This window comes from Electrophorus electricus, chromosome 24 (genome assembly GCF_041902795.1).
Source record: "Electrophorus electricus isolate QZ-2024a chromosome 24, ASM4190279v1, whole genome shotgun sequence".
Taxonomy (NCBI): Eukaryota; Metazoa; Chordata; class Actinopteri; order Gymnotiformes; family Gymnotidae; genus Electrophorus; species Electrophorus electricus.
The window spans coordinates 8,237,161-8,265,155 of NC_137520.1; the positions used below are offsets into that span (position 1 = coordinate 8,237,161).

The 27,995-nt window shown below is 47.0% G+C and overlaps 1 protein-coding gene across 2 annotated transcripts; it reads left to right on the forward strand.

The window, feature by feature from the left end:
• Window positions 1–27,843, forward strand: myt1b (myelin transcription factor 1b). 2 transcript variants are annotated; one of them, XM_027007009.3, is made up of 23 exons: window positions 1–1,710; window positions 1,832–1,932; window positions 5,564–5,618; window positions 6,583–6,613; window positions 8,008–8,070; window positions 8,917–9,191; window positions 9,322–10,194; window positions 11,286–11,420; window positions 11,752–11,842; window positions 11,955–12,074; window positions 13,779–13,993; window positions 14,090–14,280; window positions 15,750–16,001; window positions 16,522–16,676; window positions 17,517–17,579; window positions 17,934–18,002; window positions 18,303–18,365; window positions 18,926–19,009; window positions 20,111–20,332; window positions 20,583–20,674; window positions 20,810–20,913; window positions 21,945–22,088; window positions 22,453–27,843. In XM_027007009.3, the coding sequence occupies exons 1-23, from the start codon at window positions 1,656–1,658 to the stop codon at window positions 22,594–22,596; spliced, it is 3,597 nt and encodes a 1,198-aa protein (XP_026862810.3). In that variant the 5' UTR covers window positions 1–1,655; the 3' UTR covers window positions 22,597–27,843. The 2 variants fall into 2 exon arrangements, with proteins under 2 accessions (XP_026862810.3, XP_035378410.2); XM_035522517.2 differs by lacking the exon at window positions 8,008–8,070 and having other exon boundaries at window positions 4–1,710.
• Window positions 27,844–27,995: the final 152 nt, after the last annotated feature.

Genomic DNA, 27,995 nt, shown 5'->3' on the forward strand with positions numbered 1-27,995 from the left:
TGAGTGTGTGTTTGTATGTTTGCGTGTGTGCGCACATTTGTGTGTGCATGTGTATTTGTGTGTGCGCGCATGCACGCATGTAAAGTGCATTGGAAATGTTGAAAATGCTTTTCCTGACAATGCCCTTCAGCTCCATGCTTCTGACTGGCATCCTGCCTGTCTTTTTGTGTTATTGCTGCTCTGCAGAGTTTTCAAAGGAGCCAAATCAGATCTGGCTGGTTTGTTTACTTTGTGCTTGCTGAGAGAGGAGGGCAGATGTTAGGGATAAAGAGGGTGAGAAGGAGAGAGGAACAGACACAGGGAAGACAGACATGTTTAACAAGCCCCTTATTTACTGACAGCAAACTCTATCACTCAAGGCTAAGTCTGTTTCTCTCTCTCTCTCTCTGCTCTCTAGCACTCTCTCTCCCACGTTCTCTCTCTGTCTCTCCCTCTCTCTCCATCAGAGGTGTGTTTTAGTGCCCAGGCTGAGACAGATGGGAGCCCACTGTCAGAAACAAAAAATGACAGATTGAGTGAGAGGAGGAGAGAGGAAGTTATGAGTGGATGCAACAGAGAAGGGGAGATGGGTGTTAACAGGCCTCATAAATAGAAAGGTAAACTGGAAAAAGAGTATAATAAAACAGATAATACAATACGAATAATTATAAAAGCCTCAACAACATAATAATAATATACCAGACACAAAATAATAATAACAATTATAAGAATAATAATAATTATTATTATTGTTGTTGTTATCACATCAGCATTTGACAATAGCGTTATTATTATCATGAAGTTCTGCGAAGTTTTAGTTCTCCCTAACATTTGTCAGTGAAGTACATAAATGTATCTTAATTTTAAATTCAATGATGCTCTAAACCATAGCTCACATTGCGACACGAGGACAAACTGAATCCCGGAGCACATATTTGGACACTGAAATCCAGCAGTGAGACACTGATCTGTGTACAGTGATGAATTGGAGGATCACGGTAATGCAGAGTGTGACAGAATTAGTGCCAAAGCAGTGCATTCTGGGGGATTCTACTTTCATCAGGTTTTATCAGGACACGCTTTTATTACTTTAACTCGCATGTCTGTCAATTCAGCACTGTGGCAGAGGCTATTACCCTGATGAAAAAAGAACAAGAAGGGAAAAAGAGCTCTGATTTATGGTTGATTCATTATTTATGACTCTGTGCCCCTCCCCCAGAACCCTGACCCACCCCCTCTTTGCCACACCACTCCCTTATACCCCCCACAACTAAAAGCACTCTAAAAATGCACACAGTTGATTGATTCTAATAGCAGACTGACAGATATTCCAGCTACTTTAGTGTACGTTTGTGTGTGTGTTTGTGCGCACGTTTGTGGTCATGTGTGACATGCGTGTGTAAAATGTGAAGGATGTTCCTGCTTTACTAGGTGGTAAAAAATATGGCTTAGTGCACTCATCTCCTCGTCTTCAGTACACTCTGGCTCTCCTCATACACTCCCTCTTCTCATAGGACTTTTCATTCATTGTAGTCTTGTAGTGGCTTCAATGACAGGATCTACGGATTCAGGTAGTCGAATTCACACTGTCCTATTTGGTGCGCCATTCGTTTCAGAGATTCTGCCACCGAAAATGGCCTTTATGATCCAGTGGTTTCACTTTAGCTGGACAGGTGATGGGGCGAGCTGGTCCAATTACTGCTGAACCATTGCTTTGGAATGGAAACTGTGGTAATAAACGCACTGCAAGCCTCATGTCTTTCTTCCTTTCCTTCTTTCTACCTGCATCTCTATTCCTCCCTTTTCTGCCCTCACCCCTTTTCCCCTCTGTCTGTCTCTCGTCCTGGAGCAGAGAATGAGTACCGGGGAGAGCTCCTGAACCAGCGCTGGACGCGAGGAGACAAAATCAGCCGCGGCCGGCCCTCTCTCAGACCACAGAGCCGACCAATCAGAGTGAGTCCCGCCGCACCCCCCTGCCAGCCACGTTTGAGGCGAGGGTCTCCTTCAAGCTTCTGCCCTTCGCTGAGCCGTGGGAGGAGCCTGGAGTCAGGTTCCCGAGTACCGAGTGCGTCCACCTGACTCCACCCCTCCGCCCCCAAACGCGCTGTGCCTGTGTAAAGCGGCTGGCGTGCTGAAAGAGCATGAAGCTCGCCTGTCCCGCACCCTGTCAGACTTTGTTTCCGGAGGCCTTTTTGTTGCATTATTTGGGAGGTGTGGAGTGGCTTGAAAGTGCCCATGTCCTTGAGCTGCTTTTGTTTGCATTCTTTTGATCAGCATAAAAGAAGACTTTCTCTCTCGCTCCATCACCCACTCCCTCTTTACCTCTCCTCTCCTCCCCCCCATCACCACTTCTGCTGAGGTGTGTGCTTGGCCCGCTGCGTGGTGCCTCTCTCGGTCCATATGCTTTCCTTTGTGCAACAGGCTCCTTGTTGCACAGCACCTCCCATCATTTTCGTTCCAGTAGGAACCTCATTAGACGGGTCCCGATAGGAGATACACGAGAGCAAGGTGAGACAGTGAAAGTGGAACAGAGAGAGCTTAAAAACCAGTCCCCCAGGGACACAATATATGTTTTCTTTCCCTTCGGCTCTGATGACAGGGATTCGTCTGAAGCGGCTGATTCATTGATCTGATTTGATATGTTTAAAGGGTTGCAGTCGTACTGCTTGGCTTTAAAGAGCCTCCACTTAGATAATGCCACATTCTGAGCGATGAGCAGCAGCTAGCAGGCTTCAGCAGAATGGCAGGCCTGCTGAGCCTCAGTCTGTTTAAACACACGGAGAACAGGGGTGTTGATGAGAGGATCTTGTCCATGAAAGAAAGAAAAGCATGAACATATCCACATGCAAATACAGATACTGCTTACATACGCAGCGGTGCACGACACGACTCATATCCACAGCTCTACATTTACAGGTGCACTCACACACACACACACACACACACACACAAACATGACCCTCATTGCTTGTCAGTCAAGCTCGGAGCGCATCCATTAAACCTGCTCCTCCTCTGCCCCGTGACGGACGGGCTCGATGGGTCTCCTTGGCGACAGTGTCGGACTCCTTTAATTGTCCACAGGTAATTTCCGGAGACGTCGGTCGCCCTGTCACTCCGTGGCTTGTTGCAGAGCTGCACTGAGCTCGGTGCTCCTCTTGTAAACGTGGGATGGAATAAAAGGCTCATTTCTTCCCACCAGGGGCGGAGAGGTGACCTTTTTTGTGGAGTCATTGCCCCCAGCCAGCAATTTACATAGAGCTGTCAGGCTAGCAAGCGGGAGCACGCCTGCCCGCACACCCGCACGCCTGCCTATACGGCCAGCGGAGAGGGACATAATTAATAATGCAGCACACAGCCTCCAGGGATGCGTGGACCTCCCCATATCCTAACTCATAAAAATCTACAGCTCTTATCGTACGCTTTCTGCAGAATTCATGACCCCCCCACCCACCCACCCACCTCTCTCTCACTCTCTGTGTATCTCTCTCTTTGACTCACACACTCTCTCTCATTCTTTCCTTCTCTATCACTCTCTCTCTCTCTGCAGTATGTCTCCATATATGTTTCTTTCTCTCTCTCTGCCCTGTCATTTTCTCTCCCCCCATCTCTCTCTCTCTCTGTCATTCCATGTCTCGCTTCCTTCCTTCGTCTGGCTAACATACATTCTTCGGTCAAAGGGCGTAATTAAAAAAGACCCCAGACGAAGGACAGGTCTGAACATACATTAAAAAAGGCTTTTGAAAGAGATACAGGGAAAGGCAGATGAAGGCGACAGAGGGCTAAAGGCAGGCCCGAGCTCCTCGACGCACACTTTTAATGAGCTGGAATTTGGGGAGGGGGGTGCGGTGCGGAGGGGGTGGAGATGCGAACTCTGATGCGCTTACCTATTTGAAAGGAACGCACACGTCGCTATGGTTACGCAAACATGAAAGCGACACGGGGCTCTATTACTGCTTGTGCAATTCATGTGTTGACTATCAGCTAAAGCTGGGAGAAGGAATGAAAGGGGAGGTTGCGAGGAGGAGAGACAGAGGGGAGGGAGAGCCGCATAGTGTCATCATTAGGAGGAGAAGAATGCAGTAGGCTCATCTGTCCCCTGGGCTTTGTGTTTTGGGGGTCGGAGGCACGTTTCAGAAGCACAGAGAGGGTATACAAACTCTGCTGATGAATGAGACACCACAGACACGCGCGCTCGCGCGCGCACGTAGGGCGGCTGTCCTCACACACAATGACGGCGTTCATCTCTGCCGGCTCTCTTTTTTTACTTTCTTTTTTTGGCAGAGAGCTCGAGCAAACTTTCCTCGCGGGCCAGTGAGTCAGGGGAGCGTGTGCGTACTCACCCCCCGCCCCCCCGGCCAAAAAGGCTGGCCCAGCGAGCACAAAGCAGGCCTGTGAGACCCGCCGACCCGCCTGCCGCCTCCCGGAGGGAAAGAGAGAGGCCCGCCGGCGCACCTGTACGCCCGGATGTGACCAGACACACACACCCACACGCGCGCAAGCAAACACAGCTGACTTTTCAACTGACTTTACCCCCTGAGTCCCACACAGCACCCCCATTATGCCTCGCGCCCAAAAAAAGTCGGCGATCAACAGGAAGTGGCCCGCACGAGAGATGGGGGGGAAGGAGAAAGAGCAGGGGAACGAACGATAAACTCTCCTGTGAAACTCCAGTGTGCCGCTGCCAGGGTCAGGGCCGGGCCCGGCAGCAGAGGGGTTCAGGGCACTTTGATTTCAAACACATCCGGGTAATCGTGTCTAATGGCACCATTGTGCCTTAAAACCAGCCAATAGCTTTAGAGTGAGCTCATTCTAGGTTGTATCCACATGTGCGTGTGTGTGTGTGTGTGTGTGTGTAAGACAGGGTTTGACACCTGCTGTTTTGTGCTAGAAAGCGCAGTCTAGGGATGAGGGAGAGAGTAGGCCCTGTGAGAGAGGAATTACAGTGATTTGGAGTGACTGTGTTTGTATTATTGTCAGCCCTGTGCTTATTACCGTTATAATTACCACTCCAGCCTCCCATGGGACCACGGTCACAAATGGGCTCTTTTTCCAGATGCCCCGCACTTCCCCAAGAGCACGGGCCAATCATATTGATTGTTCAGGTGCAACAAATTGCAGGGTGATGAAGTGATGGAGAGAGGGAGAGAGAGAGAGAAGGATATAACCCAGTGTATTTTTTAGGGATGTAGTTTTTTTTACTTTTATTTGCAGTAATTTTACATTTTCTCTTTCTCTCCCTCCATTTCTCTCTCACCCTCCCTCTCTGTCTCTCTGTGTTTTTCTGGATTGGGGAATAATGGGTGAGACTTGCAGAGATAATCTGATAGCTCCATACTACAGGAAAATGGAAGAGAGACTGTGTCTGCCATATCCTGGAACAATGTGTATATTATGAATGACCAACTGGCTACAGTGCCCTATGTATTTGAGTATGTTCCCTGCTGTAATATATTTCTGTGAGGATGGAAGTATATGTGTGTATGCGTGGCTGTGTATGTGCGGTGTCTGTGTGTGTGTGTGTGTGTGTGTGTGTGTCCTCCTCCATGATATTTTGACTCTCCCCTTTTCTCTCTGACTATGACAGATGAGTTTAGACATTGATGACAAGCGAACACGCACACGGTCCAAGGGAGGAAAAGGTATGTTTTTCTCTCTCTATCTCCCCACTCGCTTTGTTTCTCTCTGTCTTTACACTCTCTGTCTTCTCTGTCTGTCTCTGGAGTCACCATTTCTGCTGGTCAGCCAAGCATAATTTGTGCCAGTCAGCTAAGCGTCAGCTTTCATGCCCATTCCAACAGGCCTGCTTGTGCTTACCGACCTTCTAGACTGCGTTCGCTGTGTGTATGTGTGTGTGTGTGTGTGTGTGTGTGTGTGTGTGTGTGTGTGTGTGTGTGTGTGTGTGTGTGAGAGAGAGAGAGAGAGAGAGAGAGAGAGAGAGAGAGAGTTCACACGATGCTGTAGAAATGAAGAGAGCATGATGAAAGACAGAGAAATGTAATACCACATCATGGAGCACTGAGCAGTGCACCGTCATGTCTTGCTTTGAAATCCAGGTTGTCTTTTTTTGCGATTAAACATGTATTACAGAAAATCTGTGTGTTTTAATCCAGAGATTTACCTAGCGTACCTTTTTTCCCCCACTCTCCTTCTACTCTACATTTGTCTGGCTAAATGTTGTCCTCAAAGGTATTGATAAAAAATACCTTGCACTGCTGATGTTGCAATTTTATGTTGCATTTCACAGTTTGCTTTTAATTCTACAGCAACAATTAATTACAGTCCCTTGCTGAAGGCTGCATATAGCTGCACATTTTACTGCTCATCAAGACTGGAAGTTTTGGCTGAATCAGTTGTTTTTTGTGGATGTATGCATGCTTGCCTGTGTGTGTGTGTGTGTGTGTGTGTGTGTGTGTGTATGTGTGTGTGTGTAAGCAAATGATGCACATGTTTTCCCTGATAATGCACTCATGTATGTTTCCTTCTGCATGTGCTCTCCTGGGCTCTCGACGCGTTGGTGATTTATTGATCACCGTTCTCTGCAGTTATTTGCACTCGCACTTTCTCTGCTTGTCTTCACCATCCTCGTTGTCTGTTTCCCCACAGCTCCCGCCGAGACTGTCGGACAGGAGCTGAGGTAAGAGAGATCTGTTCCTGTGCAGACAAATGTGCCGGCGCTCCGTCGCCGTGGCCAATCCTATCCACAGCTGCTTGTGCGAGGCCACGTGTAGGTGCAGAGCGCGCGACCCCAGCGCATCATCTCAACAGGGACATGACATTTCAAGGCGAGACTACCATAGGCGCGTCAAAGATTGATGGAATCCCCACCGATGATTCGTAATTGACTGGCCGTATATGTTTTTCTCGTTCTGAATTAAATTCCCCCCCCCTCGCTGTGTGATATTTTTTTTTTGTGCGCCTTGTGTCGACCTTGTCGAGTTCAAGCGTACCAGCACTCATGCGACTGTACTGGCAGTCAGCATGGCAACCGGTGTGGGCTGAACCGGCCAGGGCAGGAGGCCCCTATAGCGGCACCGCCCCCACCTCTCCTATCATGGCCAGGCCTGCGGCACCATTTAGCAGGGCCGGATTTACTGCCGCACATTACAGCACCAGGGTCAGTTAAATAGCTGGCTTAGCGTATTTCCTTATGTGCCTTTTAACGTCTATCTGGTTTAAAGAGGCGAGCGAAGCACCATAACCGCTGTCAGCCCCCGTAACATACCTCAACCCCCTAGGTAACCTGCGACCTACAAAGGACCTCACATTGACATGGCTTGTGTGATATGATGCACTGGGTCACATGTACTCTATGCACCCTTACCGCCATCACGTCAGCCCTGTTTGGATCCTCACTGCTGTTTGTTTGTTTTGTTTAGGTTTTTTTTGCTGCCCCTAATTAAAGGAATGCTCTTGTATTTGCACTAACACAGGCTCCTACATGTAATTAACATGCTTTCTCATGCATATGCATGGCTGCAGATTATCATCTTGCATGACATATTCATAAACAGCCCTGCTGTAGCTGCCGGCGCTTTCCCGTGTCTCCTGGCGCATGCCTGCTCTCACTGCTGGAGAGCGTGTAGGTGCCGAGAATGGGCTTCTGTTCGTTACGCGCGCAAACGCAGCATTTAAACACATGAGACTGCTAATTGGTCGAACTGGCATAATGTAGAGGATGGATCTGTAAAAGAGGGAGTGCCGATAAATGACATAGAACGAGGACAATGACAGGTTTTGAACAGAATACTTATTTACGCATAAAGGCTCAGGGTCTATAAAGTCCAACAAGGCTATCATTTTATGTTCGCTTTGAACATAGATATAAAAGTGTAGGTATTTATAAAGGTGTAAAAAAAAAGAAAAAAAAAAAGCCAACATTTTTAGCTTTTGTTTTGGTAAATGTATTTAAACATCCCTAGGTTCCACAGAATATTGGAGTTTGCCATGTTAGAAATAAAGATATCAGTATCTATAAAAGTATCTTCTTTGGACCAAAAACTAATTTGATCTGCTTCTGACCCTATTTAGCTGTCCAACTCCAGGATGCAATGGCTCTGGCCATATCAGTGGCAAATATGCCCGACACAGAAGGTATGAGAGTTTAACTACCCAATAAGTCCTCAGTCTTCTTCAGTCTGTAGTTCTCTCTAGTCCACAGAGCTGCAGGGTCTGACACAGGGTGCTTCCTGACAGCCCCTGGCTTTTATCTGCCAGCAAACCATTCGGTCACCTTAGTCTTTATCTGCACACCATCTTCCCCTCTGTTTGGCCACTGTCTCTCTATCTAACTCTCTCTCTTCCTTTCTCAGTAATATCTTCATCCCTCTTTCTCTAACACTTGCTGTCCTATATGACCCTCTGTTACACACACACACACACACACACACACACGCACGCACGCACACATATCTATTCTCTCTCTCTGTGGTGTGTCTGAAGCCTCTAGGCAGGGCATTAAGTCAGGTCTCCAATTTATTGGAAATATATTACAGTTATTTTTATTTACATGTGTATCTGTTCGGGAGGCCATTTTAGACACTCTATGTTTATAGATCTCTCCATGTCTTGCTTCAGTAGCTAGGCTTTATAGACAAGGGATTTATTGAATGTTGTCCTCTGCCCTCTCTCTCTCATTCTCTCCCTATCCCTCTCTTTTGATTGTGGTTTTATTAAGTGTTCCAGTCAATTGACTATTATGTGCAACAGGTTTTTAGTTCACACAGCACCCTCCACAGGTACACGGAGGGCACTACACTGTATGCCAACCTTTTAGCCCTCTTCTGCTTGCTCGCTTTGTGCCCTTTGCATGGCTTTATGTGGTGATAATGATATTGCCATCAAGTGTGAGCTATGTTAAGGCGAACCGGCCTGAGTCAATTCCCTCTTCTAAAAACCTGCCCTGCGATTCCTCCTGTTTTACTTTTCTTTTTCCTATAGTACACTGAGCTGTCCACTCGCCAGAAAGAGGAGGCTCCAGGAGGAGGAGGAGGAGGCACAGCAGCCTGCCTCCAAGAGGAAGTCCCACCCACTGAAGCTGGCGCTGGACGAGTGCTTCAACGCAGAGAGCGATGGGAGCGGGGAGGAAACGGAGGGAAAGGAGGAGGATGAGGAAGAGGAAGGCCAGCAGCTGCATTGCGTCGGGGCGCGTCGAGAGGACGAGGGGCAGATAGTGGAGAGCAAGGAGGCAGGAGAGGGAGAAGAGGGTGATGAAGGTGGGTGTTGAAACACGTCAGTACCAGCTGGTCATTACAGTGACAAAAATAAGTTCAGTCTCTGAAGATACGTTTAAGGATTTGGTAACGATCATTACAACGGTGATCTCTTTCTGCCTGTGTTCCTTAGAGGAGTGCATGATCATTGAGGCGTCCAGCACAGAAAAGCCCAAAGCACCTGGAACAGACCACCTTTCCAGCTACCAGCACATAGTGACCAACACCCTGCTGCACCTCAACACCTGCAACAGCCACCTGCCGTCTCCACGACAACCACAGCCACTACCACAGCAGCAGCAGCCTGTTGCCATGGAGGTGCAGGAGGGGAGTCCAGAAGCAGAAGAGGAGGAAGAAGAGGAGGAAGACAGAGAGCGAGACAGGATGAAAGAGGGGGGCCAAGCAACCGTCCGTGGAGCCAAGACGAACGGGCTGAGCGGCGAGACCGAGAACGTAACGGGGGAGGTGGGGGAGGAGGTGCAGAGCAGGGCGGAGGACCCGCATCCCCACTACTTCACCGAGGAGTCGGTCGCGCGGCCAGCCGCAGACGGCAGGAAGACGCCCGAGGAGAACGCGTACGTGGAGGAGTACGATGAGGAGGAAGAGCGGCACGAGCCCTCCGACCCCGCCGCAATGACTGCGCCGCGGGAATCCCACCACAAGGAGGACTACGTTACCCACAAGCCCCCGACGCCGGAGAACTACACCTCCAACAAGGCATCGGTAGTGATCGAGGTGCGCTCGGAGGAGTCGGAGCACGACAACGAGGACGGCGAGGAAGACGACGACAGCTCGCCTCCGCACTCCACGGCGACCGACGACCCGGACATGTATGACATGATGAGGGGCAACCTGGGCCTGCTTGAACAGGCCATCGCTCTCAAAGCACAGCAGGTCAAAGGTCACCGCGAGTTCACGCACATGCCTGAGCGCCACCGGTACTTCCCTCTTGACGACCGGCCTAGTAAGCATGTGGATCAGCTACGCAAGAGCTACTACAGCAAAGGTACACTCAGTAATGTACCAACAAGGCAACTCACTGACCAGCCTTTTATATATATATAAAGGGTAATTGCAGTTTATTGCCTATGTAGTCATGTATAATGCATTTTCACTGAGTGGTTTCACAAGATTCCAGTTGTTCATAACCATGCACCTATGCCCAATTAAGCATAGATAAATATGTTGAAATATAGACATGCGCTTGCTTAGATAAGCCACCCTAGCCCTATACCCTTTTAATGGAATAGCAATAGAGAGTAAATGGGTCAAATGAATTTGTTTCCATAGATAAACTAGAGCTGCAGTCTGTAATTACTGAAGGAAGCACTTAGCGTGAGAGAGAGACAGGCAGAGAGTGGTGAGGGGGGCGGTGTAATTAGATTGGTTTGGCATTTGTTTGTTCGTTTATTGGTTTGTTTGTGGTTGTGGGCTTGGCACCGTGCCTGGTCCTCACGCCGCTACACTCACTGAGCGTGCTCAGATGGGCTCTGCTTTTCTCCGTTTAACGGCCTTCCTCAGGCTCTGTCCAGCTTTAATTAGAAGGTGCATGTCTCGTTAACATTTGAACATTCAATTAAGGAGTCAGTAGAGCGCGCATAAAATGCTCACCCTCCGTCTCGCTCTCTTCTTTCTCTCTACATGTCTCCCTCGCTCCTCTCTTCCTCTCGCGCTCACTGTCTACCTTTTCTCCTTTCTCTCACTTTTTTCGCTCTCACTTTAACGTTCCCGCACCTACATCCGAAGCCGCCTCCCGCGTGTACCGTGCAGATAAACCTTGCCAGCGGTAAAGTGTGTTTAATGAGGCCCATTTTGCAGTGTGTGGCCCTATAAGCGCCGGTGCAAATGAATGCTCCTGACCAGAGCTAATCCCATGTTAACCCCTCCTCTCACCCACTGCATGTAATGGCCATCATTATCACTGTAAATGTGCTCTCAGAGACCTACGCACTGCTACAGATAAGGTTACCCTACGTGTGTGTGTGTGTGTGTGTGTGTGTGTGTCTGCAATACCCTTTTGTATAACTCCTTGTCTTATCATTATATGTTGCTGAGACATTGCTTCAATGACAGGCAGTCTGGCCCACTGTTTCACAGAGAGCGCCAGACCAGAGAAAAAAGAAGTCAAATGCCCCACCCCCGGCTGTGACGGCACAGGGCACGTGACCGGACTATACCCTCACCACCGCAGTTTGTCAGGCTGTCCTCACAAAGACAGGATTCCCCCTGAAAGTGAGTCAGCAATTCCACACACAAACACACTCACACACACGCATAGCTGGGAAGCCAGACTGAACAGGATTAATACATCCTCTCTCACATAATTAAAAGAATTGAAAGACCAATACAGTTTATATAAGTAATATAAGTGTAAGTAATATGAACACTCACAGAGACACACACACAGGAGAGGGGTTTAAGTAATATGAACACTCACAGAGGTAAATTCTGTATATGCTGCCAGTGTTGTTCTGATGCGGCTGCAGGGTAGTGGTGTTCTCCTGCTAGCGTTCATGCATGCCTCGCTCGCTCTGCTTCTCTGTGTTACTGGTCTGTTCTGCAGTACTGGCCATGCACGAGAACGTTCTCAAGTGTCCCACGCCTGGGTGCACAGGCCAAGGCCATGTCAACAGCAACCGCAACACACACCGCAGGTACCGCACCTCCCCCCGTCTCAACAGCACACACACACACACACACACACACACACACACCAGCACACACACCCAGGCCCACTCTCTCACCGACCCTCGGATCTGTTCGCAGTTTGTCGGGGTGCCCCATCGCCGCAGCCGAGAAGCTGTCCAAGAACCATGACAAGCAGCACCTGCCCCAGCCGATGAGCGAGCCCCCCAAAAGCAGCCCCAACTCGGACAGAGTGCTCAGGTAAGGGCGCGCCCCCTTCCCCCCTGTTTCCTGAACACTCAGGGGAGGAGCATCAGCAGGTCAGGCCGCAAAGGTGAGTTTCAGCAGCCTAGGTGCGCGGCCAGCCAGGGGGCAGGCAGAAGGGACAGGACTAATGCGCCGTTTATGGTAAAACCGTCAGGGGTTCAGCCCAGGAACCTCTCTGCTCACCGGCATGCAGGAATGGTGCACTACGGTGCTGCGGGCATCCAAAGTGAAAAAGCAGCCATAAGATTTGCTGAAGGTCTGCAGGTAGGCGCTCCAGAGCCTAATGTCAGCGTCTGTTTCAGTTCGCCCATCCTGCCTGCCACGCCGCCAGCTCGCCCACGTCAGCAGGGTGCGTCAATCAAAAACACCAGCCGCCATGCTTGCTTAACCCCGCCATCAATCACAAGGACGGGACCTACTTACCGTAGCGGTGATTGGCCAGGGTGCTAACCCCTTTCACGACCCCTCTAATAGCGAACAGCCTAGCCTATCATTCCGAGTTCACACGCCAGCCCTGCATCTCTAATTACGCCACCGATAAGCTAATTAACAGACTTACGGGGCACGGAGCATAAGGAAAATAATTACTCTCCTCAAGGAAGTACGTCGGCTGTCGCGCGGAAGACGGAGACTGTCTTACTGCCATTATTATGATTCAAAGGAGCAGCGGTGTGGGAGAGCCCATTTGGGGGGGCAGGGAGGTCACCGGGGGGAGCTGGGAGCGTTCCACGGGCCACGCCACTCTAATGGGAGTACGCCGGAGTAATGACAGGACTCGCAAAAGGAAGCGTCGCGGGCGGCACGTCTGATGCACATGTGTGAGCTCGAGTCCCTGCAGATTGAGCCCACTTTCTTTCCCTGTTACTTTAGCGCTTTTTGTATCCATCAGCAAGCATGAGTACTTGCGTATGCATTCATATGCTCTCTGGTACCAGGGCGGGTGGGGGGGGGACCTGTTGGGTGGGTGACATGTTTGGGGGGAGGGTGGAGGTGTGGAGCTCAAGGGTTTGCGGGTGTAGCAGTGGCACGGCGCCCAGAGCTGTGTGCACTCCAGGAAAAGGAAGCCGGTTTTAAAGAGGTTTTATGGTGAATTCCATATTACTCGACAATATGCAAATGTGCCCTATGCTGATAAACCAGCATTTAATCCAGCTCCTATCCTCCTCGAGAGTGTGTGTCTCTGTTCCCTCTCACTCTCTCTCTCTCTCTCTCTCTCTCTCTCTCTCTCTCTCGCTCTCCCTCTCTTCTCAGTTTCTTTTTTTTTCCGGAGCCTGCATCAGTCTCCTTTGTCTGGGTCTGTTTCTTGTCTTCTCTGCCTTCCTGACTAGCTCTCATTCGCCATCCTTTCCTCCCTCCTTCAGAAGATACTGACCTCTTGGGAAGGAAATTACATTTATATAAATAACTTTATATATATATAAAAAAAAAAAAAAAAAAAAAACAATTAAATTTCACTACTGAAACTCTCTCCGGGCAGCGTTTTATTGGCTTTAATGTTGCAAGTTGCAGCACTGCCAAAACCGTTGACGTAAACTGAACACCAAATGGACAAAGTTATTAACAAAACATAATCGTAAAAGAAGTCAAGATCAATGCTGTAAATTTTCCTACAGTAACTACCTCCCATAATCAGATCATACTTGGTGCTCTCCTTCCCTCTCTCTCTCTCCCTCTCTCTCTCTCTCTCTCTGTCTACAGGCCTATGTGTTTTGTAAAGCAACTGGAGGTGCCACAGTATGGCAGCTACAGAGCCAGTCTCGTCCCCAGCACCCCGCGCGCCAACCTGGCCAAGGAGCTGGAGAAGTACTCCAAGGTCTCCTTTGATTATGCAAGCTTCGATGTGCAGGTGTTCGGCAAGCGCATGCTCGCCCCAAAGATGCACACCAGCGAAACCTCACCGAAGGCCTTCAAACGTGAGTGCAAACTGCCACAGCTCTAGCTACACCCCCCCCCCCGCCACCCCCACCAAGGGCCTGTTGGAGTAATCCCTGGCCCTTACGTGTCCGCAGCCAAGCCCCTATACCCGAGGACATCTTCCCCGAGCCCCGGCATGCAGGGCACCTACGGGAAGGGCTCATCGGTCGCCCATGACTACTCCCAGGATGCCGAGGCTGCACACATGGCTGCCACAGCCATCCTGAACCTGTCCACACGCTGCTGGGAGAGGCCGGAGAACCTCAGCACCAAGCACCAGGAGCAGGTACACACCCCACAACCCACACCCCATACCCCCACATTCCTCACCCCGCACCCCGCACCACACAACCCACACCCTGCACCCCAGACCCCGCACCCCACAACCCAGTCCCTGTACACCACACCCCACACCCCACATCCTGAAACCTGTACCATGGACCCACTCCCAACACCCCACACCCTGCACTACCCATCACACACCCCACACCCCACACCCCACACCACGCATCCCACCCCCCACACACCGCCCCGGGGTCCACAGCATTTCCGTCCAGTGGTGCCCAGCGACAGCAAGCACTCCGGAACATACTCTACCCCAACCCCATGGCAACCTGGCACAGATGTCCAATGGGGACCAAACAAAACCTTGCAGACTTGACCTCCCAACAGCGCAGGTGTGGGCGGGTGGGTGTGCGCATGAATGCGTCTGTGTGCACGCATGCCTGTGTGTGTGTGTGTGTGTGTGTGTGTGTGTGTGTGTGTGTGTGTGTCTGCATGTATGCGCCCGAAAAGGAAGGCATCCAGTATCACGCAACATCTTAAATCCACCACGAACCGGAGTTGCACGTTTCCCGAGGCTGAGCGGCCATTGAAGTGGTGTTGCGTCAGCTCTCTTTCTCTCCTTTCATCCGCCTCTCCACCTCCTCCTTCCCTGCTTCCCTCTACTCTCTCCATCCTCTTGGTGCTCTCAGCCCTCTTGCATTAGGTTTCCCCTGGATTACCCAGGAGCAGGTGTGCTCCGCGCTCTGTTTCATTATTTCCTCTAATGGGAGGATGAATGCGGGTCATTGGTTTTTGTATAGTCGAAAAGACCAAACTGACTCTCCTTGCTTTTCTTCTCCATCCTCTTTCCACCCCCCCCACCCCTCCCCCGTCCCCCTCCTGTGTACACATAGGGAGTTTAGACTGTAATTGTACAAGCTCTCTCCCCGATATTGTGATTTTTTTTTTTTACCTTCGTAAAAAGCTTCCCCCCCAACTACTTCATCTCTCTCTCTCTCTCTCTCTCTCTCTCTCTCTCTCTCTCTCTCGTCGCTGCCACGTTTTTAGTGGAGGGGGGAAAAGGGGGGAAGATTAATGGACTATGAGGCCCAGTGGCTCTGCGCTAATCAGAGCGCAGTCGCCCTACGATCCGCCACCCGCTGCTGGCACCAGCGCTCTGGGCTCCTCTCCCCCCCACCCCCTGCAGCACTCAGCCCTGTGTACACACACACCCGCCCGCACGCCGTACTGCACACGGCAACCAACACGGTCGCGTTTTCATATAATCATCCGTTATAGACTGTTTACAACAGCATGAGGGGCATGGAACAGTACTGCTTCGCGCCGTGCACGCAGGCGCGCGGGATCACACTGTTTGAGGCTACCCTGCGCCTTTTCCCCGCTAAACACGGCGTGACCTCATTTCATAAGGCTGCTGCGTCACCCTGTTTGTGAAGCTGCGTCGCGCTTTGTGCTCTTTCTCGCCTACAGAACATGGAGATCGAGGTGGACGAGAACGGGACCCTGGATCTGAGTATGAAGAAGCCGTTGAAGAAGGAGGGAGGGCCACTGAGCGCCAGCCCAGGCGTGCGGTCCCCTGACCTCTCGTCGTCATCCTCATCCTCCGTGCACCATGGCAACAGCAGCATCTCACCCCACTTACAGGCCTACAAGCAGGAGGAGTGGGAGGGGCCACTGGACTACACCAAACCCAATCGGCAGAGAGAGGAGGAGCTAGAGGAGGTGAGAGTTTTGACTTTGCAATGCTGCAGTGGAGGATAAGTCAGATAGAACTGGACTGTAGTGTTTGCACTAGCAGCTGAACAAATAACTGCTGGAATATATACAAACAATGTATTCGAGCAAGAGATCATTTTTACTTCTGTGCATTTTTCAACATTTTAGTTAAAGAGTATTTTACTTTTTTAAGTAAAATATTTTACATTACTTTTATGATCGAATATGGCAAAGCAAGACATTATACAAGTTATTAAAATAAAATTATGCCAGGAAATGGGATTTAAAGATGCAAGTATTGTGGCATAATAAGCTTAAATGATAGTTAAATGATGACGTTAAATGATAGTTCTTATGCCTGTCCTGTTTTTTTCTCAGTTCAAAGCAAAAGGGTGAGTTATTAATTGTTTAATCATATATTCCTCATGTCTGGTAAGGTATCATATCTGTGTGTGTGTGTGTATGTATGTGTGTGTGTGTGTGTGTGTGTGCGCGTGTGTGTGTGTGTGTGTGTGTGTGGCTACAGATGGATCACACAGCCCAGTCGTTTGTGTCCTCTGATCCCGAGGACAGTGACGTGGCACAAGACAGCCCAGAGGACAGGAAGTACCCTGGTGAGGTCACCACCCCCAGCTTTAAGGTCAAGTTCCAGCCCAAGGAGTGCAAGAAAGAGCTCCTCACGTAAGTCTTCAGCTGTTCTCCCATGAGCACAATCTGCTCTTACACAATCTGTTTGTCTGTGACTAACCTCATGAGTACACTAACCTCCCTTAAAGTTCAGTTGATGTAAAGATCAGCTTGCCATAAGAGCCGCCGGGTCGGTTCTATGTAGCAGTCATGGCATCCATCCTCACCACCTCTATAGCAGTCTGGCGTAGCTCTGCTGACTAACATGACCTACACAAACTCCAGCGCATCGTGGGGTCTGGAGATGCAAAACTGTCCAGTCTTCATGCCTCGTTTACCAAGAGGACTCCTCCTCTCCGGGAGGCGCTTACGGGGGTCAAACTCCAAGATTTTACAGCTTTCCCTCACACGATTAGTATCATGAAAAGTTAATGCACAGCAGTGATCTTTTATTGTAGTGTATGCCTTGCACTACTAGTTATAGTCCTGTAACTTATCTGACTGCTGTATTCTGCAATCTTCATTATCCAAGTGTTATTTGCGAACCCGTATTTTAATATTTATGTCTTTATATATTTTTACTTTGAATGTCAACAAAAGGATGTCTGTGCACTTATGCAATTGTGTGCGTTCATGGAAGATTTAGGAGTGAATATTTACATATTCACCAGTTCTGCCGTGCACAGCATGATACCGTGTAACCAAAGTAAAATTCATTGTGTGTGCGGATATGCTTGGCCAATAAAGCCGGACTCAGATTTCATTCTGAATTAGTGAAGTATTCCGCTATAAGATGGTTCAGTTTCAGCTGTCTTTACAGTTTTCTTGACGAGCACCGTCAAGTCCTCCGTCGTAACCCGTAGTTTATCCTCCCTCCCCCACTCCTCTGCGCAGGTGTCCTACTCCCGGCTGCGATGGCAGTGGCCACATCACTGGAAACTATGCATCCCACCGCAGGTAGACCGTCTCAAGGAGCAACACCTCCTCCCCTAACGTTATCCTCCCAGAAAGTCCGCCCCCTACTGGCTCGATAGAGTTGCCTGACTTCCAGAGTTTTAAGGCATGATCAGTAGCTCTAAGACCTGGACCCGAGTCCTTCAGCTAAATCAGGGTTTGCCCTAGTTGTGCATTTCAAGACCCCTGAGATTTCAAGACCCCATACAGTTTTTGCTTTTTCATGCTCCCTTTCAGCCTGTTTTTCATTCCTGCTTCTTACAAGGGACGTTCTGGGTTCTTTTTCTTCTCACTGTCCTCTCTCTCTCTCTCTCTCTCTCTCTCTCTTTTCCTGCACACCCCCCTTCTCTCTCTCAGCCTGTCTGGGTGTCCTCTTGCTGATAAGAGCCTCCGCTCCCTAATGGCAGCACACACAGCTGAACTCAAGTACGTGCCCCTCCTCTGCTTTGCCCCGTTCCCCTGCGCCACGAGGCTCAGCGCTGTTTACTGCTTTGCCACTTTCTGCTGATCTCTCTTACCTGTAATTTTCTTGTGAGAAGCCAATATCTCAAACAACAGCATCAGGTATTTTGTTTTGGGGGTTGTTAGCATTTTCAGGATCATTCTGAGCATTGCATTTGATCAATAAATCAGTCCATTAAATCTGATTCAAGAGTAGTTGTAATTGAAAAGTGCTAAAGAAAGCACCCTCTCACTAACCTTTGACCTTTGACCTTGGCCTATCAGGTGCCCCACTCCAGGATGTGATGGTTCCGGCCACATCACTGGTAACTACGCCTCTCACCGAAGGTACTGGTCCTACAACCCCTCATACCCACAAGCACCCCCCACCCACACACACACACACACACACACACACACATACACACACACACACACACAATGTTTCCCACTCACGCAGACACACAGAGCAGGACAGAGAAGCTTAGCGAAAGGCAGCAGTAGAGACGCAGGACCCATACACACACCACACACTGGCTCTGGAGAACAGGACCCTTCCCTGAACAAACAGATTTGAATAATGCCTTAGAATGGGGAACAAACCTTACAATGGGGTACTATGTTTGTGCATGCTATCTGCTATGTGATATCTCTGTCCCTGACTTCCACAAAGCCCTCTGTGCTGTTCCCTATTCTCTCGCGTGCCTGCTGTCTGCCGCACCTACCTGTGCCAGTTGTCTTTAGGGTTTTTTTGTTTGTTTGTTTGTTTTTCTTTGAATCTGGCCTGCCTCGTTGCCATTAGCGCCGATGCTTGCTCAACTGCCGCGGGTGTGGGGGCGGTTGGGAGTGTGGGGCTGGGAAGGTGGTTCTTTCTGGCTCCTCATGGGCTGCGTACTCTCTGTTTTCAGTTTGTCTGGGTGCCCTCGTGCCAAGAAAGGCGGAATAAAAACGACCCCCACCAAGGACGACAAGGAGGACTCCGAGCTCTTAAAGTTCGTACCGCGTAGAAACACTTTTACAGTACTATACGGTATTGTATAGCCGGGCTTTTCACTTGAAAACCCAAAGAATGGGCATGAATACCCAAGCACATACTCACACTGGTGCTACTGATCTCTCACCAAACTGACAATCATTTTACTATAGTGCACCGTAGCCTATTGCAGTTTAGACAAGCCCTGTAATGCGGATCCTGCCGCGCACAGCTGCAGCTACATCACTACGGATATAATAGAAAAACCTCAACCCTGCAGCAACATGCATGCACATTGTTTCTTTTTCCAGTGTAAGGGCATTGAACTGGACAGTGTAAAGTACTTCTGTCTGTACTCAAATATCACCTTGCTTTACATGACGTTTTGGGAATACAGATTCATATAAAAAACCAGGTGTGTGGTGGCCAAGAGCGGAGAATCATTAAGAATCCTGTGGTCACGCTGCGTGACTGAGATACTAATTGCAGCTTTCAAAGTTACAGTAAAGAGGGTGTGGTGGCACAAGACGCAGGGATAATTAACGTAATTGATGGGGGAATGGCAAGGTGATATTTCCGACCAGACGAACGCTATTGCTGTTAACCTCTGGGTGACACGTCCTTCATAAACTCTTCAATCAAGCTGTGTTTCTGTCTCTGATGTGCCTCGTCTCCCCTTCTCGCTTTCTCTCTCTCCCACTCTCTGTTATTTCATTTCTTTCTCTCTCTCTCTCTCTCTCTCTCTCTCTCTCTCTCTCTCTCGCTCGCTCACAACTTTCTATCTTTCTTTACATCTTACATCTCTCTCTCTCTCTGTCTCTCTCTCTCGCTCGCTCACAACTTTCTATATTTCTTTACATCTTACATCTCTCTCTCTCTCTCTCTCTCTCTCTCGCTCGCTCACAACTTTCTATCTTTCTTTACATCTTACATCTCTCTCTCTCTCTCTCTCTCTCTCTCGCTCGCTCACAACTTTCTATCTTTCTTTACATCTTACATCTCTCTCTCTCTCTCTCTCTCTCTCTCTCTCTCTCGCTCGCTCACAACTTTCTATCTTTCTTTACATCTTACATCTCTCTCTCTCTCTGTCTCTCTCTCTCTCTCTCACTCGCTCTCTCAGATGCCCTGTGCCAGGCTGTGACAGCCTGGGTCATATCAGCGGGAAGTATGCCACCCACCGCAGCGCCTACGGGTGCCCGCTGGCAGCCCGCCGGCAGAAGGATGGCCTGCTGAACGGCACGCCCTTCTCCTGGAAGGCCTTCAAGCCTGAGGGCCCCACATGCCCGACACCCGGCTGCGACGGGTCGGGCCATGCCAACGGCAGCTTCCTCACCCACCGCAGGTACATGCCCACAGGCCCAAGTAAAGCTTACCATCTAAAGCAAAGGTTACAGGCTTAAACAAAGTAGCTAACTTTGGACATGATAAGACAGCATTTTGCACTGAAACCCGAATTTCGCAGAATATTCTTAGATGTTATTGCTGTGTGTAAATAGATGTCTCAGCAAGCAGTTCATTGCGTTTTCTTTGTGTAAAAGTTTTGGGGGGTTTTTTTTTAAGTGAATTCACTACGTGGTGTTTTTGGTCTACAGTCTGTCTGGCTGTCCGCGGGCCTCTCTAGCTAAGAAAAAGGCCAAGTTTCCCGGAGAGGAGTATCTCAGCACCAAGTTCAGGGCCAGCGATGGTGAGAGCAGCACACTGTGTCTCTCTGTTTCACTGTCTCTATTTTGCTGTCTCTTTGTGTCTCACCACCCTCCTCATTCGTCTAGGCTGAGTTATTCCCCACATGTCCTTATTCATTTATTCTCCACCTGTGCAGTGCTGGACAATGACGAGGACATTAAGCAACTCAATAAGGAGATCAGTGATCTCAGTGAGTCCAACAATGAGATGGAAGCCGATATGGTTAACCTCCAAACCCAGGTTAGCCATCAACTTATCTTCCCATATCTCTAACCCTCTAAAATAAAGCCTGTTACACACGTTGAACCATGTGTGTGGACTAAGGTAAGCATTGGGACTGTGGGTTCCAGCCAGTGTGTGAGTGGTTCAGAGTGAGAACAGAGCGGGGAGAGGCGTGACGCAATTTCTCCCAGAGCGTTGGTGTTTTCTCTTGCTCCAAAATGACTCCAGTACCGCTCAAGTGCAAAACATGACAATGGCCCATAATGGACACAAGTATTATGAGACTATTACTACCACAAGGGATTCGTTGTGGAATCTAAAAAGACACGTCTCTATAACATGAGAGTTTTCCATCTACAGGGATGTGTCCCTGCATGATTCACAGTAGACTGAACAGTACTACTTTTGGTTTTTAGGTTAAAATATTTTGAGATTTTTTGCAGCCTGCCTCTGGTTTTCCTTCAGTTCAATAAATGTGATATCTTTAAGTGTTGGGTTTGTTTGTCTTATTTCGGTACACCAAGAACTCACATTTTTAAATATTTTTTCAATGAACAGAAACATTTTTCTGGCTCGAGTGGGGAGTGATAAATAGAAATAGAGACACCAGAGCAGAGTTGGGTAGGAGGGACTGCAGGGTGCTGTGAGGAGCACGAGAGGAGTGGAGAAGAAGACAAGCTGGACCAGAGTTGGAGCACAGTTTGAGCGGAGTGGTTGCTTACAGCGAGGAGCAGTCTATTCTGCCTCTCCAATCAGCTCACATTCTCTGGTTTACCCAAAGAAAGGAAAGATTAGCTTAACTCCTGTACCACTATACAAACTAAGGGGGTGATGATTACAACTTACACACTGAAAAAACATTCAAAACAGTGTTTACATTTTTATCATTTATAGCTCATTTGCACTTGTTTATATATGATCACTTTGAAATCTTGTTTTAAAATACAATTTGTCAAACCAATTTGTGTAGTATATCATCAGTAGGATATATGTGACGAATGTTTGGTTTCACATGGTGGTTTTGAATGTATTCTGACTTCCGCCTGCAGATCACATCCATGGAGAGGAACCTGAAGAACATCGAATATGAGAACAAGATCATCGAAGAGCAGAATGAAGCACTGTTCATGGAACTGTCAGGACTAAGTCAGGCCCTCATACGCAGCCTGGCCAACATCCGCCTGCCACACTTGGTGAGTTCTCCCACTGCTGCATGTGCATGTCCCCTCAGCATGGGTTTAGAGAAGCCCAGTCAGGCATACCTGGTGCTGTTCCCCACAGGCTCCTTCCAAACATTAGTTGCCTTGAATTCTGCACAGTCTGTACAGCACCAAGGTTTTCTTCTCTAGCCATTTTTCCTCAATGAAAAAAATGCACCGATTGGCCTCTGTTTGACTTGTAACACGTTCATGTTAGGGATTCATTGAGCAAATTTGTGGGATTCCCACCCACAAATTTCCACCCACATATGCATAGTAAAACACATAATCTCACATACCTTCACAGGACCTGTCTCACCTCACGGGCTTCAATATCCTCTTTTGCTTTGAATCACAGCAGGAACCTATCACAGAGCAGAATTTTGAGAGCTACGTGAGCACTCTGACCGACATGTACACCAATAAAGACTGCTACCAGAATCCAGAGAACAAGGCCCTGCTGGAGACCATCAACCAAGCAGTGAAGGGCATTAAAGTGTGACTCTGCCTGAGGGATTTCCCCCCAGAGGTGCAGAAGAGAATTGACAGTGCAGAACCGAAGTGAGTGTGTACAAATGATACACATAAAAAAAAAGGGCATTCAGGTTTTTTTGAACAACAACCACCTTCATCCCAGGGAGCATTCAGTGACGAGAGAAAGAAAGTCTATAGTATATATAACACATTCATATAAGGACCAAAATCCACGAAAGCTGCTGGATTGGAAGTGGATAACGGAACGACCAGAACCAAAATCCTTCAGTTTTTTGGGGGTTTTTTTTGCTTTTTTTTTTTTTCCATCCACACAAAATCTGAGGGGGCACTTTGCACTTCTTCAGCCTGGGCAGCGCTGAGAGGACACCTGTGGATGAAGAAGATGATCCGTCCCGCAGAGCCTCATCAAGAGACAAGAGAGCAACGCTTTGGAAGAAATTCAAAGTTCTCCACGTGTTTTGTATGGAAGAGTGCTCTCTATCGCAGCAGATGCAACCATCATTGTGGTGAATGTGGCCTCAGGCAGTGGAGGACCAGCCCACGGTTCCAATTACTGTCCCCACAAGTAAAGAAGGCCCGTGGCATTCTACTTGTTCTTCATGGCTTATCATGTAAGTTAGGGAGCGAGGCAAAGTGGAGAACACACACCCATACACACACACACACACACACACATACACAAATGAGAAATCAACAGTGTGGGCCCTTTAAGATGCATGTTTGCTCATAAATACTCATATCTGACCTTGGATTACATATGATTAACATTTATGTAATCCTCTTTTGTCAAAAAACCTCTCCTCTGATTTGTGTGGGCATCACTCCAAAATCAGCCCTTATATTTATGAATATATTTTATTAATATTAGCTCTAGGTAGCAGTTTATTTATTAATATTTCAAATACTTTTAGATTGCAGAAGCACTGGTCTTTATCATTCATTTGCAATATTTATGCTACAGTAATATAATGTATTTTCTCCTCAGTTCAATCCAGCCATAGTTATATCTGTTATATTTATGAACAATGAATTGCACTTCTTTTCGATTACTAGTTTAGAATCACTGGCCTATAAATTATTTCTACTATAATTTCTATTATTGATTTATCAGTTTATTTGCATTTTTTACATTTTATTTATTTTAAGTTATCTCCTTCTATGAAAAAAATCCTTCTATTAAAAATGCAACATAGCCCTTCCATTTATAAATGGACACAAATATAAGATGAAGGAAAAAATAAGTTTAGAAAAATGTACCATCAGTTTTTATACCTTATTTTCTTTTGACAGTAGATTTTTAAAACTTTTTTTAAGTGCAAATATTTTTAACTAAAATGTTTTGATAATTTTATAAAGTTGTCATTTTTGTTTTGCATGATTTTTTTTTCAAAATCCTGACTTACCCATTACTTACGGATAATTCTAATGTGTTTATTATTTATTCAATATTTATGAACTAATGAACTGTGATGAGGTTGTACTGTATATTTATTTTATGCCAGTTTTGCGTGTTTGTGATGACTGAGTCTGAGTAGTCTCTTACTGAAATAAAGACAAAAAAATAACACTGGGACAAGATTTTAAAAAAGTATGATCATCGGGTTTCCTTAAAATGCCAGCAACACTTGGAATGTAAAGATGATAAGTGAAAAAAAAAATCTGTGCAACTTTAAGAGTTTCAACAAGACAAGGAAGTACAGCATCAGGAAGTAGAATCATCTCTGGATGCTCTTTCACTGACTTTTATCACACTGAGGTTTCACTATCACCCAAGATGTTCTCTGTGTCCAGAATGGTTCTTATATACTTCTGATGGATTATATTCCTCCGTTGTTCTGTACAGACATTTTGGATGATGGGAGGTGTATGATGGGGTTTTTAGGGGAGGATAAAACAGTAAACACGTTGAGGGAAACTTTTGAACCACCAAGTCCTTATTCAGCTAGTGTTCAGATAAGCATACACCCTTGTAGCCTTATTCTTGATTTTGAGTTATTTTTGAAATGCACAAAGTGCCACTAACCCATGCTTTATTTACTGACTCCACCCATTCAACAACTACACAGCTCTCAAATCATGTGACCGTGGCATAAGCCATGTGGTGATTGTTACAGTTGCCTTTATTCCTTTGCCAAGATGGCCATAACTACACTATATATACATTCTGTATAAAAAGGACAAAAAAAAATTATATATAGAATATAAACATACATATATTTTTCCAGTGTACTTGTTAACTCTTTCTCTTATTGTAGCTTATCAGAGAAATGATATCTTTTGAAAAGCAGTGAGTATTACTACCAATAGGGGACAAAAAGGAAAAAAAACAAAAAAAACATTAAGACCTGTTTTACTGTGGTGGCAGGAAACAATGTGTTTTATAATAATATGTAGAGGTACGTTTCTAAATCTAAAGATGCTGAGGCTGTTTGTAAAGTTTCCTATTTTGGAGGTGTTTTCAGCCCACGGTTGCCGGGCTTCTCTCTGTATGTCATATAAATAGGACAGTGGTGCAACGCTAGTCTGTTCTTAACCCGTCTTAGTGCTAAATGATTGCAGTTGAGTCCGTATCTGTGAAGATGCATCGTAGTGCGCTGAAAGTACATGATGGTCCTGCTCTTAGTGTTGTGTTGTGTCAGTTCTGGTGGGAGAGGTCATGCTAGATGTTTGTCTCCAGTGCCAACCATGACAAGGAAAGCAGTGTGATTCATGTTAGCAAGTTGTCAAGTAAACATTGTGCCTCCTTATTATTTCCAGGGCATCACCATGGCAGCAGTCAGAAGGTCGTACTATAGAAACCGTACACCCTGGCCATGTGGTTCATTAGGAACGCGATATTACAGCAAGAACCTGTGTGCACTTTTAAGATTGCTGAATGCCATTTCATGACCTTTCATCCAAAACCTTTTGGAAGTTAAAGAAAAAAAAAATACAAATTAATATTAGATGATGGATATTTACACCAAAAGGGAGAATGGGACAAAATGCATATGTCTTTTACATGTTTGTTGGTGTTCAATGTAAATCTGTATTCTGTCTGTGAAATGTAAAATTTCCTGTGATGCAGCATTGGAGGACGTTATTCAACAGGCCATTGCCATGTTGAGATTAAGATCAGTTCAGATTATGAGAGAGGCCAGCATGTCTGTCCAGCTGGTCTAGACTTTAGGCAGTGGCCTAGCTGGGATTAAACCCTGAATCTGTACTGAAACTAAAGGAAGAAGGTTGGGATGTGACGCTGAGAGTTTGCTGTGAGATTGCCATTGATATGCTGTCTGGCTTCTCTTCCTCTCGCCCAGAGAAAATGGAGGGGACGTTGTTTGCATAAATTTATGTCCCTTTTGTATAATGTCAGCGCCTTCGCTGGCCTCAGTCTCTCCTCTTCTGTAACCTTTCCCCAGGAAAGATGTGGGGCTGCATTTGAATATGAACCCACTCAGCTAGAGAACACAGCTAGAGAACGTGGGATGTACGTGAGATAAGCTCTTCTCATCTTGCTGGTACGGGGCCAGCTCATTTTTAACAGCCAGAACTATCTAAGCTTTCTGTTCTAGCGGTGGTCCTCAGTTCCAGTCTTGACGCTGCTGTGCCGTGCACGCTGGCTTTTTCAGTAGCGTGCACAGTTAGACTCATCAGCTGATCATGCCCTTTCCTGAGTTGGAGCGGGGTCATTGGAGCTGGGCTAACGCAGAGAATTCTCATTAAACAGGATTATCAGGACTGGGATTAGGAGTCACTGAGCAAGCCTTGCCTTTTTGAGTAGAATTACAGGTAGACATCTTTGTTTGGTCATGATGAAAGGGTTCACCAGAAATACCACTTATAATATCTGTTTATTACCACTGACACACCATATAGCATGCATGAGTTACGATGCCTTGTTGTATTTTGTTTAACAGTAGCTGTCGATGATAAGTAGCTTTTTTTATGGAGAGTAAATTTTATTAATTTTTTAGAATGTAGCTTGTTCTCTGGAACTGTATCCCATCTGAAGTGTAGCACTGTAATTTAAACATGTTTTCTCATTCAAGCCAAAACCCACAGCTCACACAGTGTCACTATATTGCACAGTCAGGAGTCTTGGAGTAAAATATTAAGAGTACTGTACATGAGAAATTAACCACAAACAACTAAACAGTCCAAGACTAAAATAAGGATTCAAAGACCTTTTGTAGTTTTATTGGCATTAAATGACATGGGCTCCAATGCTCTTTGGGTTCGCCTGACAGAAGACATCTGAATTTAAACCATGCACTGAGTAGACAAGCATGTCTGATGGAATGGTATACTGTGTTTCCCATTAAGCTGATATAACCAAAATGGCCCTCATTCTGTAGGCGTCCTAGCCTACAGCTCTGTGGTGTTCTCATGTGTGCCTTTTGACATTTCACTTAGCTGCAGGAAAGGGTGTGTTTACATTTGGGTGATAGGTACAAATGCCACTCAGGGTGCCAAATAGTTGTGTATTTTTGTTTGTTTGTATGGGTTTGGGGGGGTGGGGGTACTATTTTCTTAAATGACAAATTATCATTTAGACTTGTTTCCTTTTTACATGAAAAACACATGATATCTAAAAGTATTATTCCCAAAACCACTTGAGAAACTGTGACACTAATTCAGGTTGTTACTTAAGTGACAATTGGTTATTTAAGTGAGGGGAATTATCAGTTAATCACACATATGTCAAAGGCAAAGCAATTGTGTACAGGGCATTATTCTGACAGCAGTGCGAGTCTGTACATTTGTAATAAAGGAACAGTGTTGTTGTTGTATTGCAGAATATTTCCAAAAAGAACTGACAAAAAAAAAAAGTTTGTGACTTAATCCACAGCCAAAGCTTGTCCTGCTGAGTCATTTTTACAAAGATGAGCTATTTTTACTGGTAATTTTGTAGCCACAGTATAATTCACCTTTAGAAAATGACAAAAAAAAAAAAATTGGTACTTCCAAAAATGACAGGCACTTCCACAATAACAGACGGTATGGGTTTTTGTTACTTTTGTAGCCGCGGTCATTTCTTTGCTAACGTTTTGTAGAGTTGGACAGGCTGTGGCTGTGGGGCTTTCACGGGCTCACTGGAAATAAAGTGTGTAGTTGGGTTTGGATCGTGACTGTGTTTGTGTATTCTTGTATCTGTGCTCACCCATAATCAGTGTTATGATAAAAGCAATGTCTGTTTTTTGTGGAGACACCATTCATTTATTCATTTTAATGTTATATATGGCGAACACAAATAAAGTGGAAATAACGGTCATCTTTCTCGTGTGTGTGTGTGTGTGTGTGTGTGTGTGTGTGTGCATGCACGCATGCGTGTCTGCCAGGTTATTGTACATGCTGTATGTTTTAATGTGGCTATACTGGTATTAGGAAGTTGCAGATGTGGAGCATGACCTTATTAGGACCTTC

Bases quoted from the DNA above. Each gene is read 5' to 3' on its own strand.
- myt1b (XM_027007009.3), top strand. From the start codon at position 1,656: ATGGGGCGAGCTGGTCCAATTACTGCTGAACCATTGCTTTGGAATGGA. The intron at 5,619-6,582 runs GTATGTTTTTCT...GTTTCCCCACAG, and splicing joins ACGGTCCAAGGGAGGAAAAG to CTCCCGCCGAGACTGTCGGA. The intron at 16,677-17,516 runs GTAAGTCTTCAG...TCCTCTGCGCAG, and splicing joins TGCAAGAAAGAGCTCCTCAC to GTGTCCTACTCCCGGCTGCG.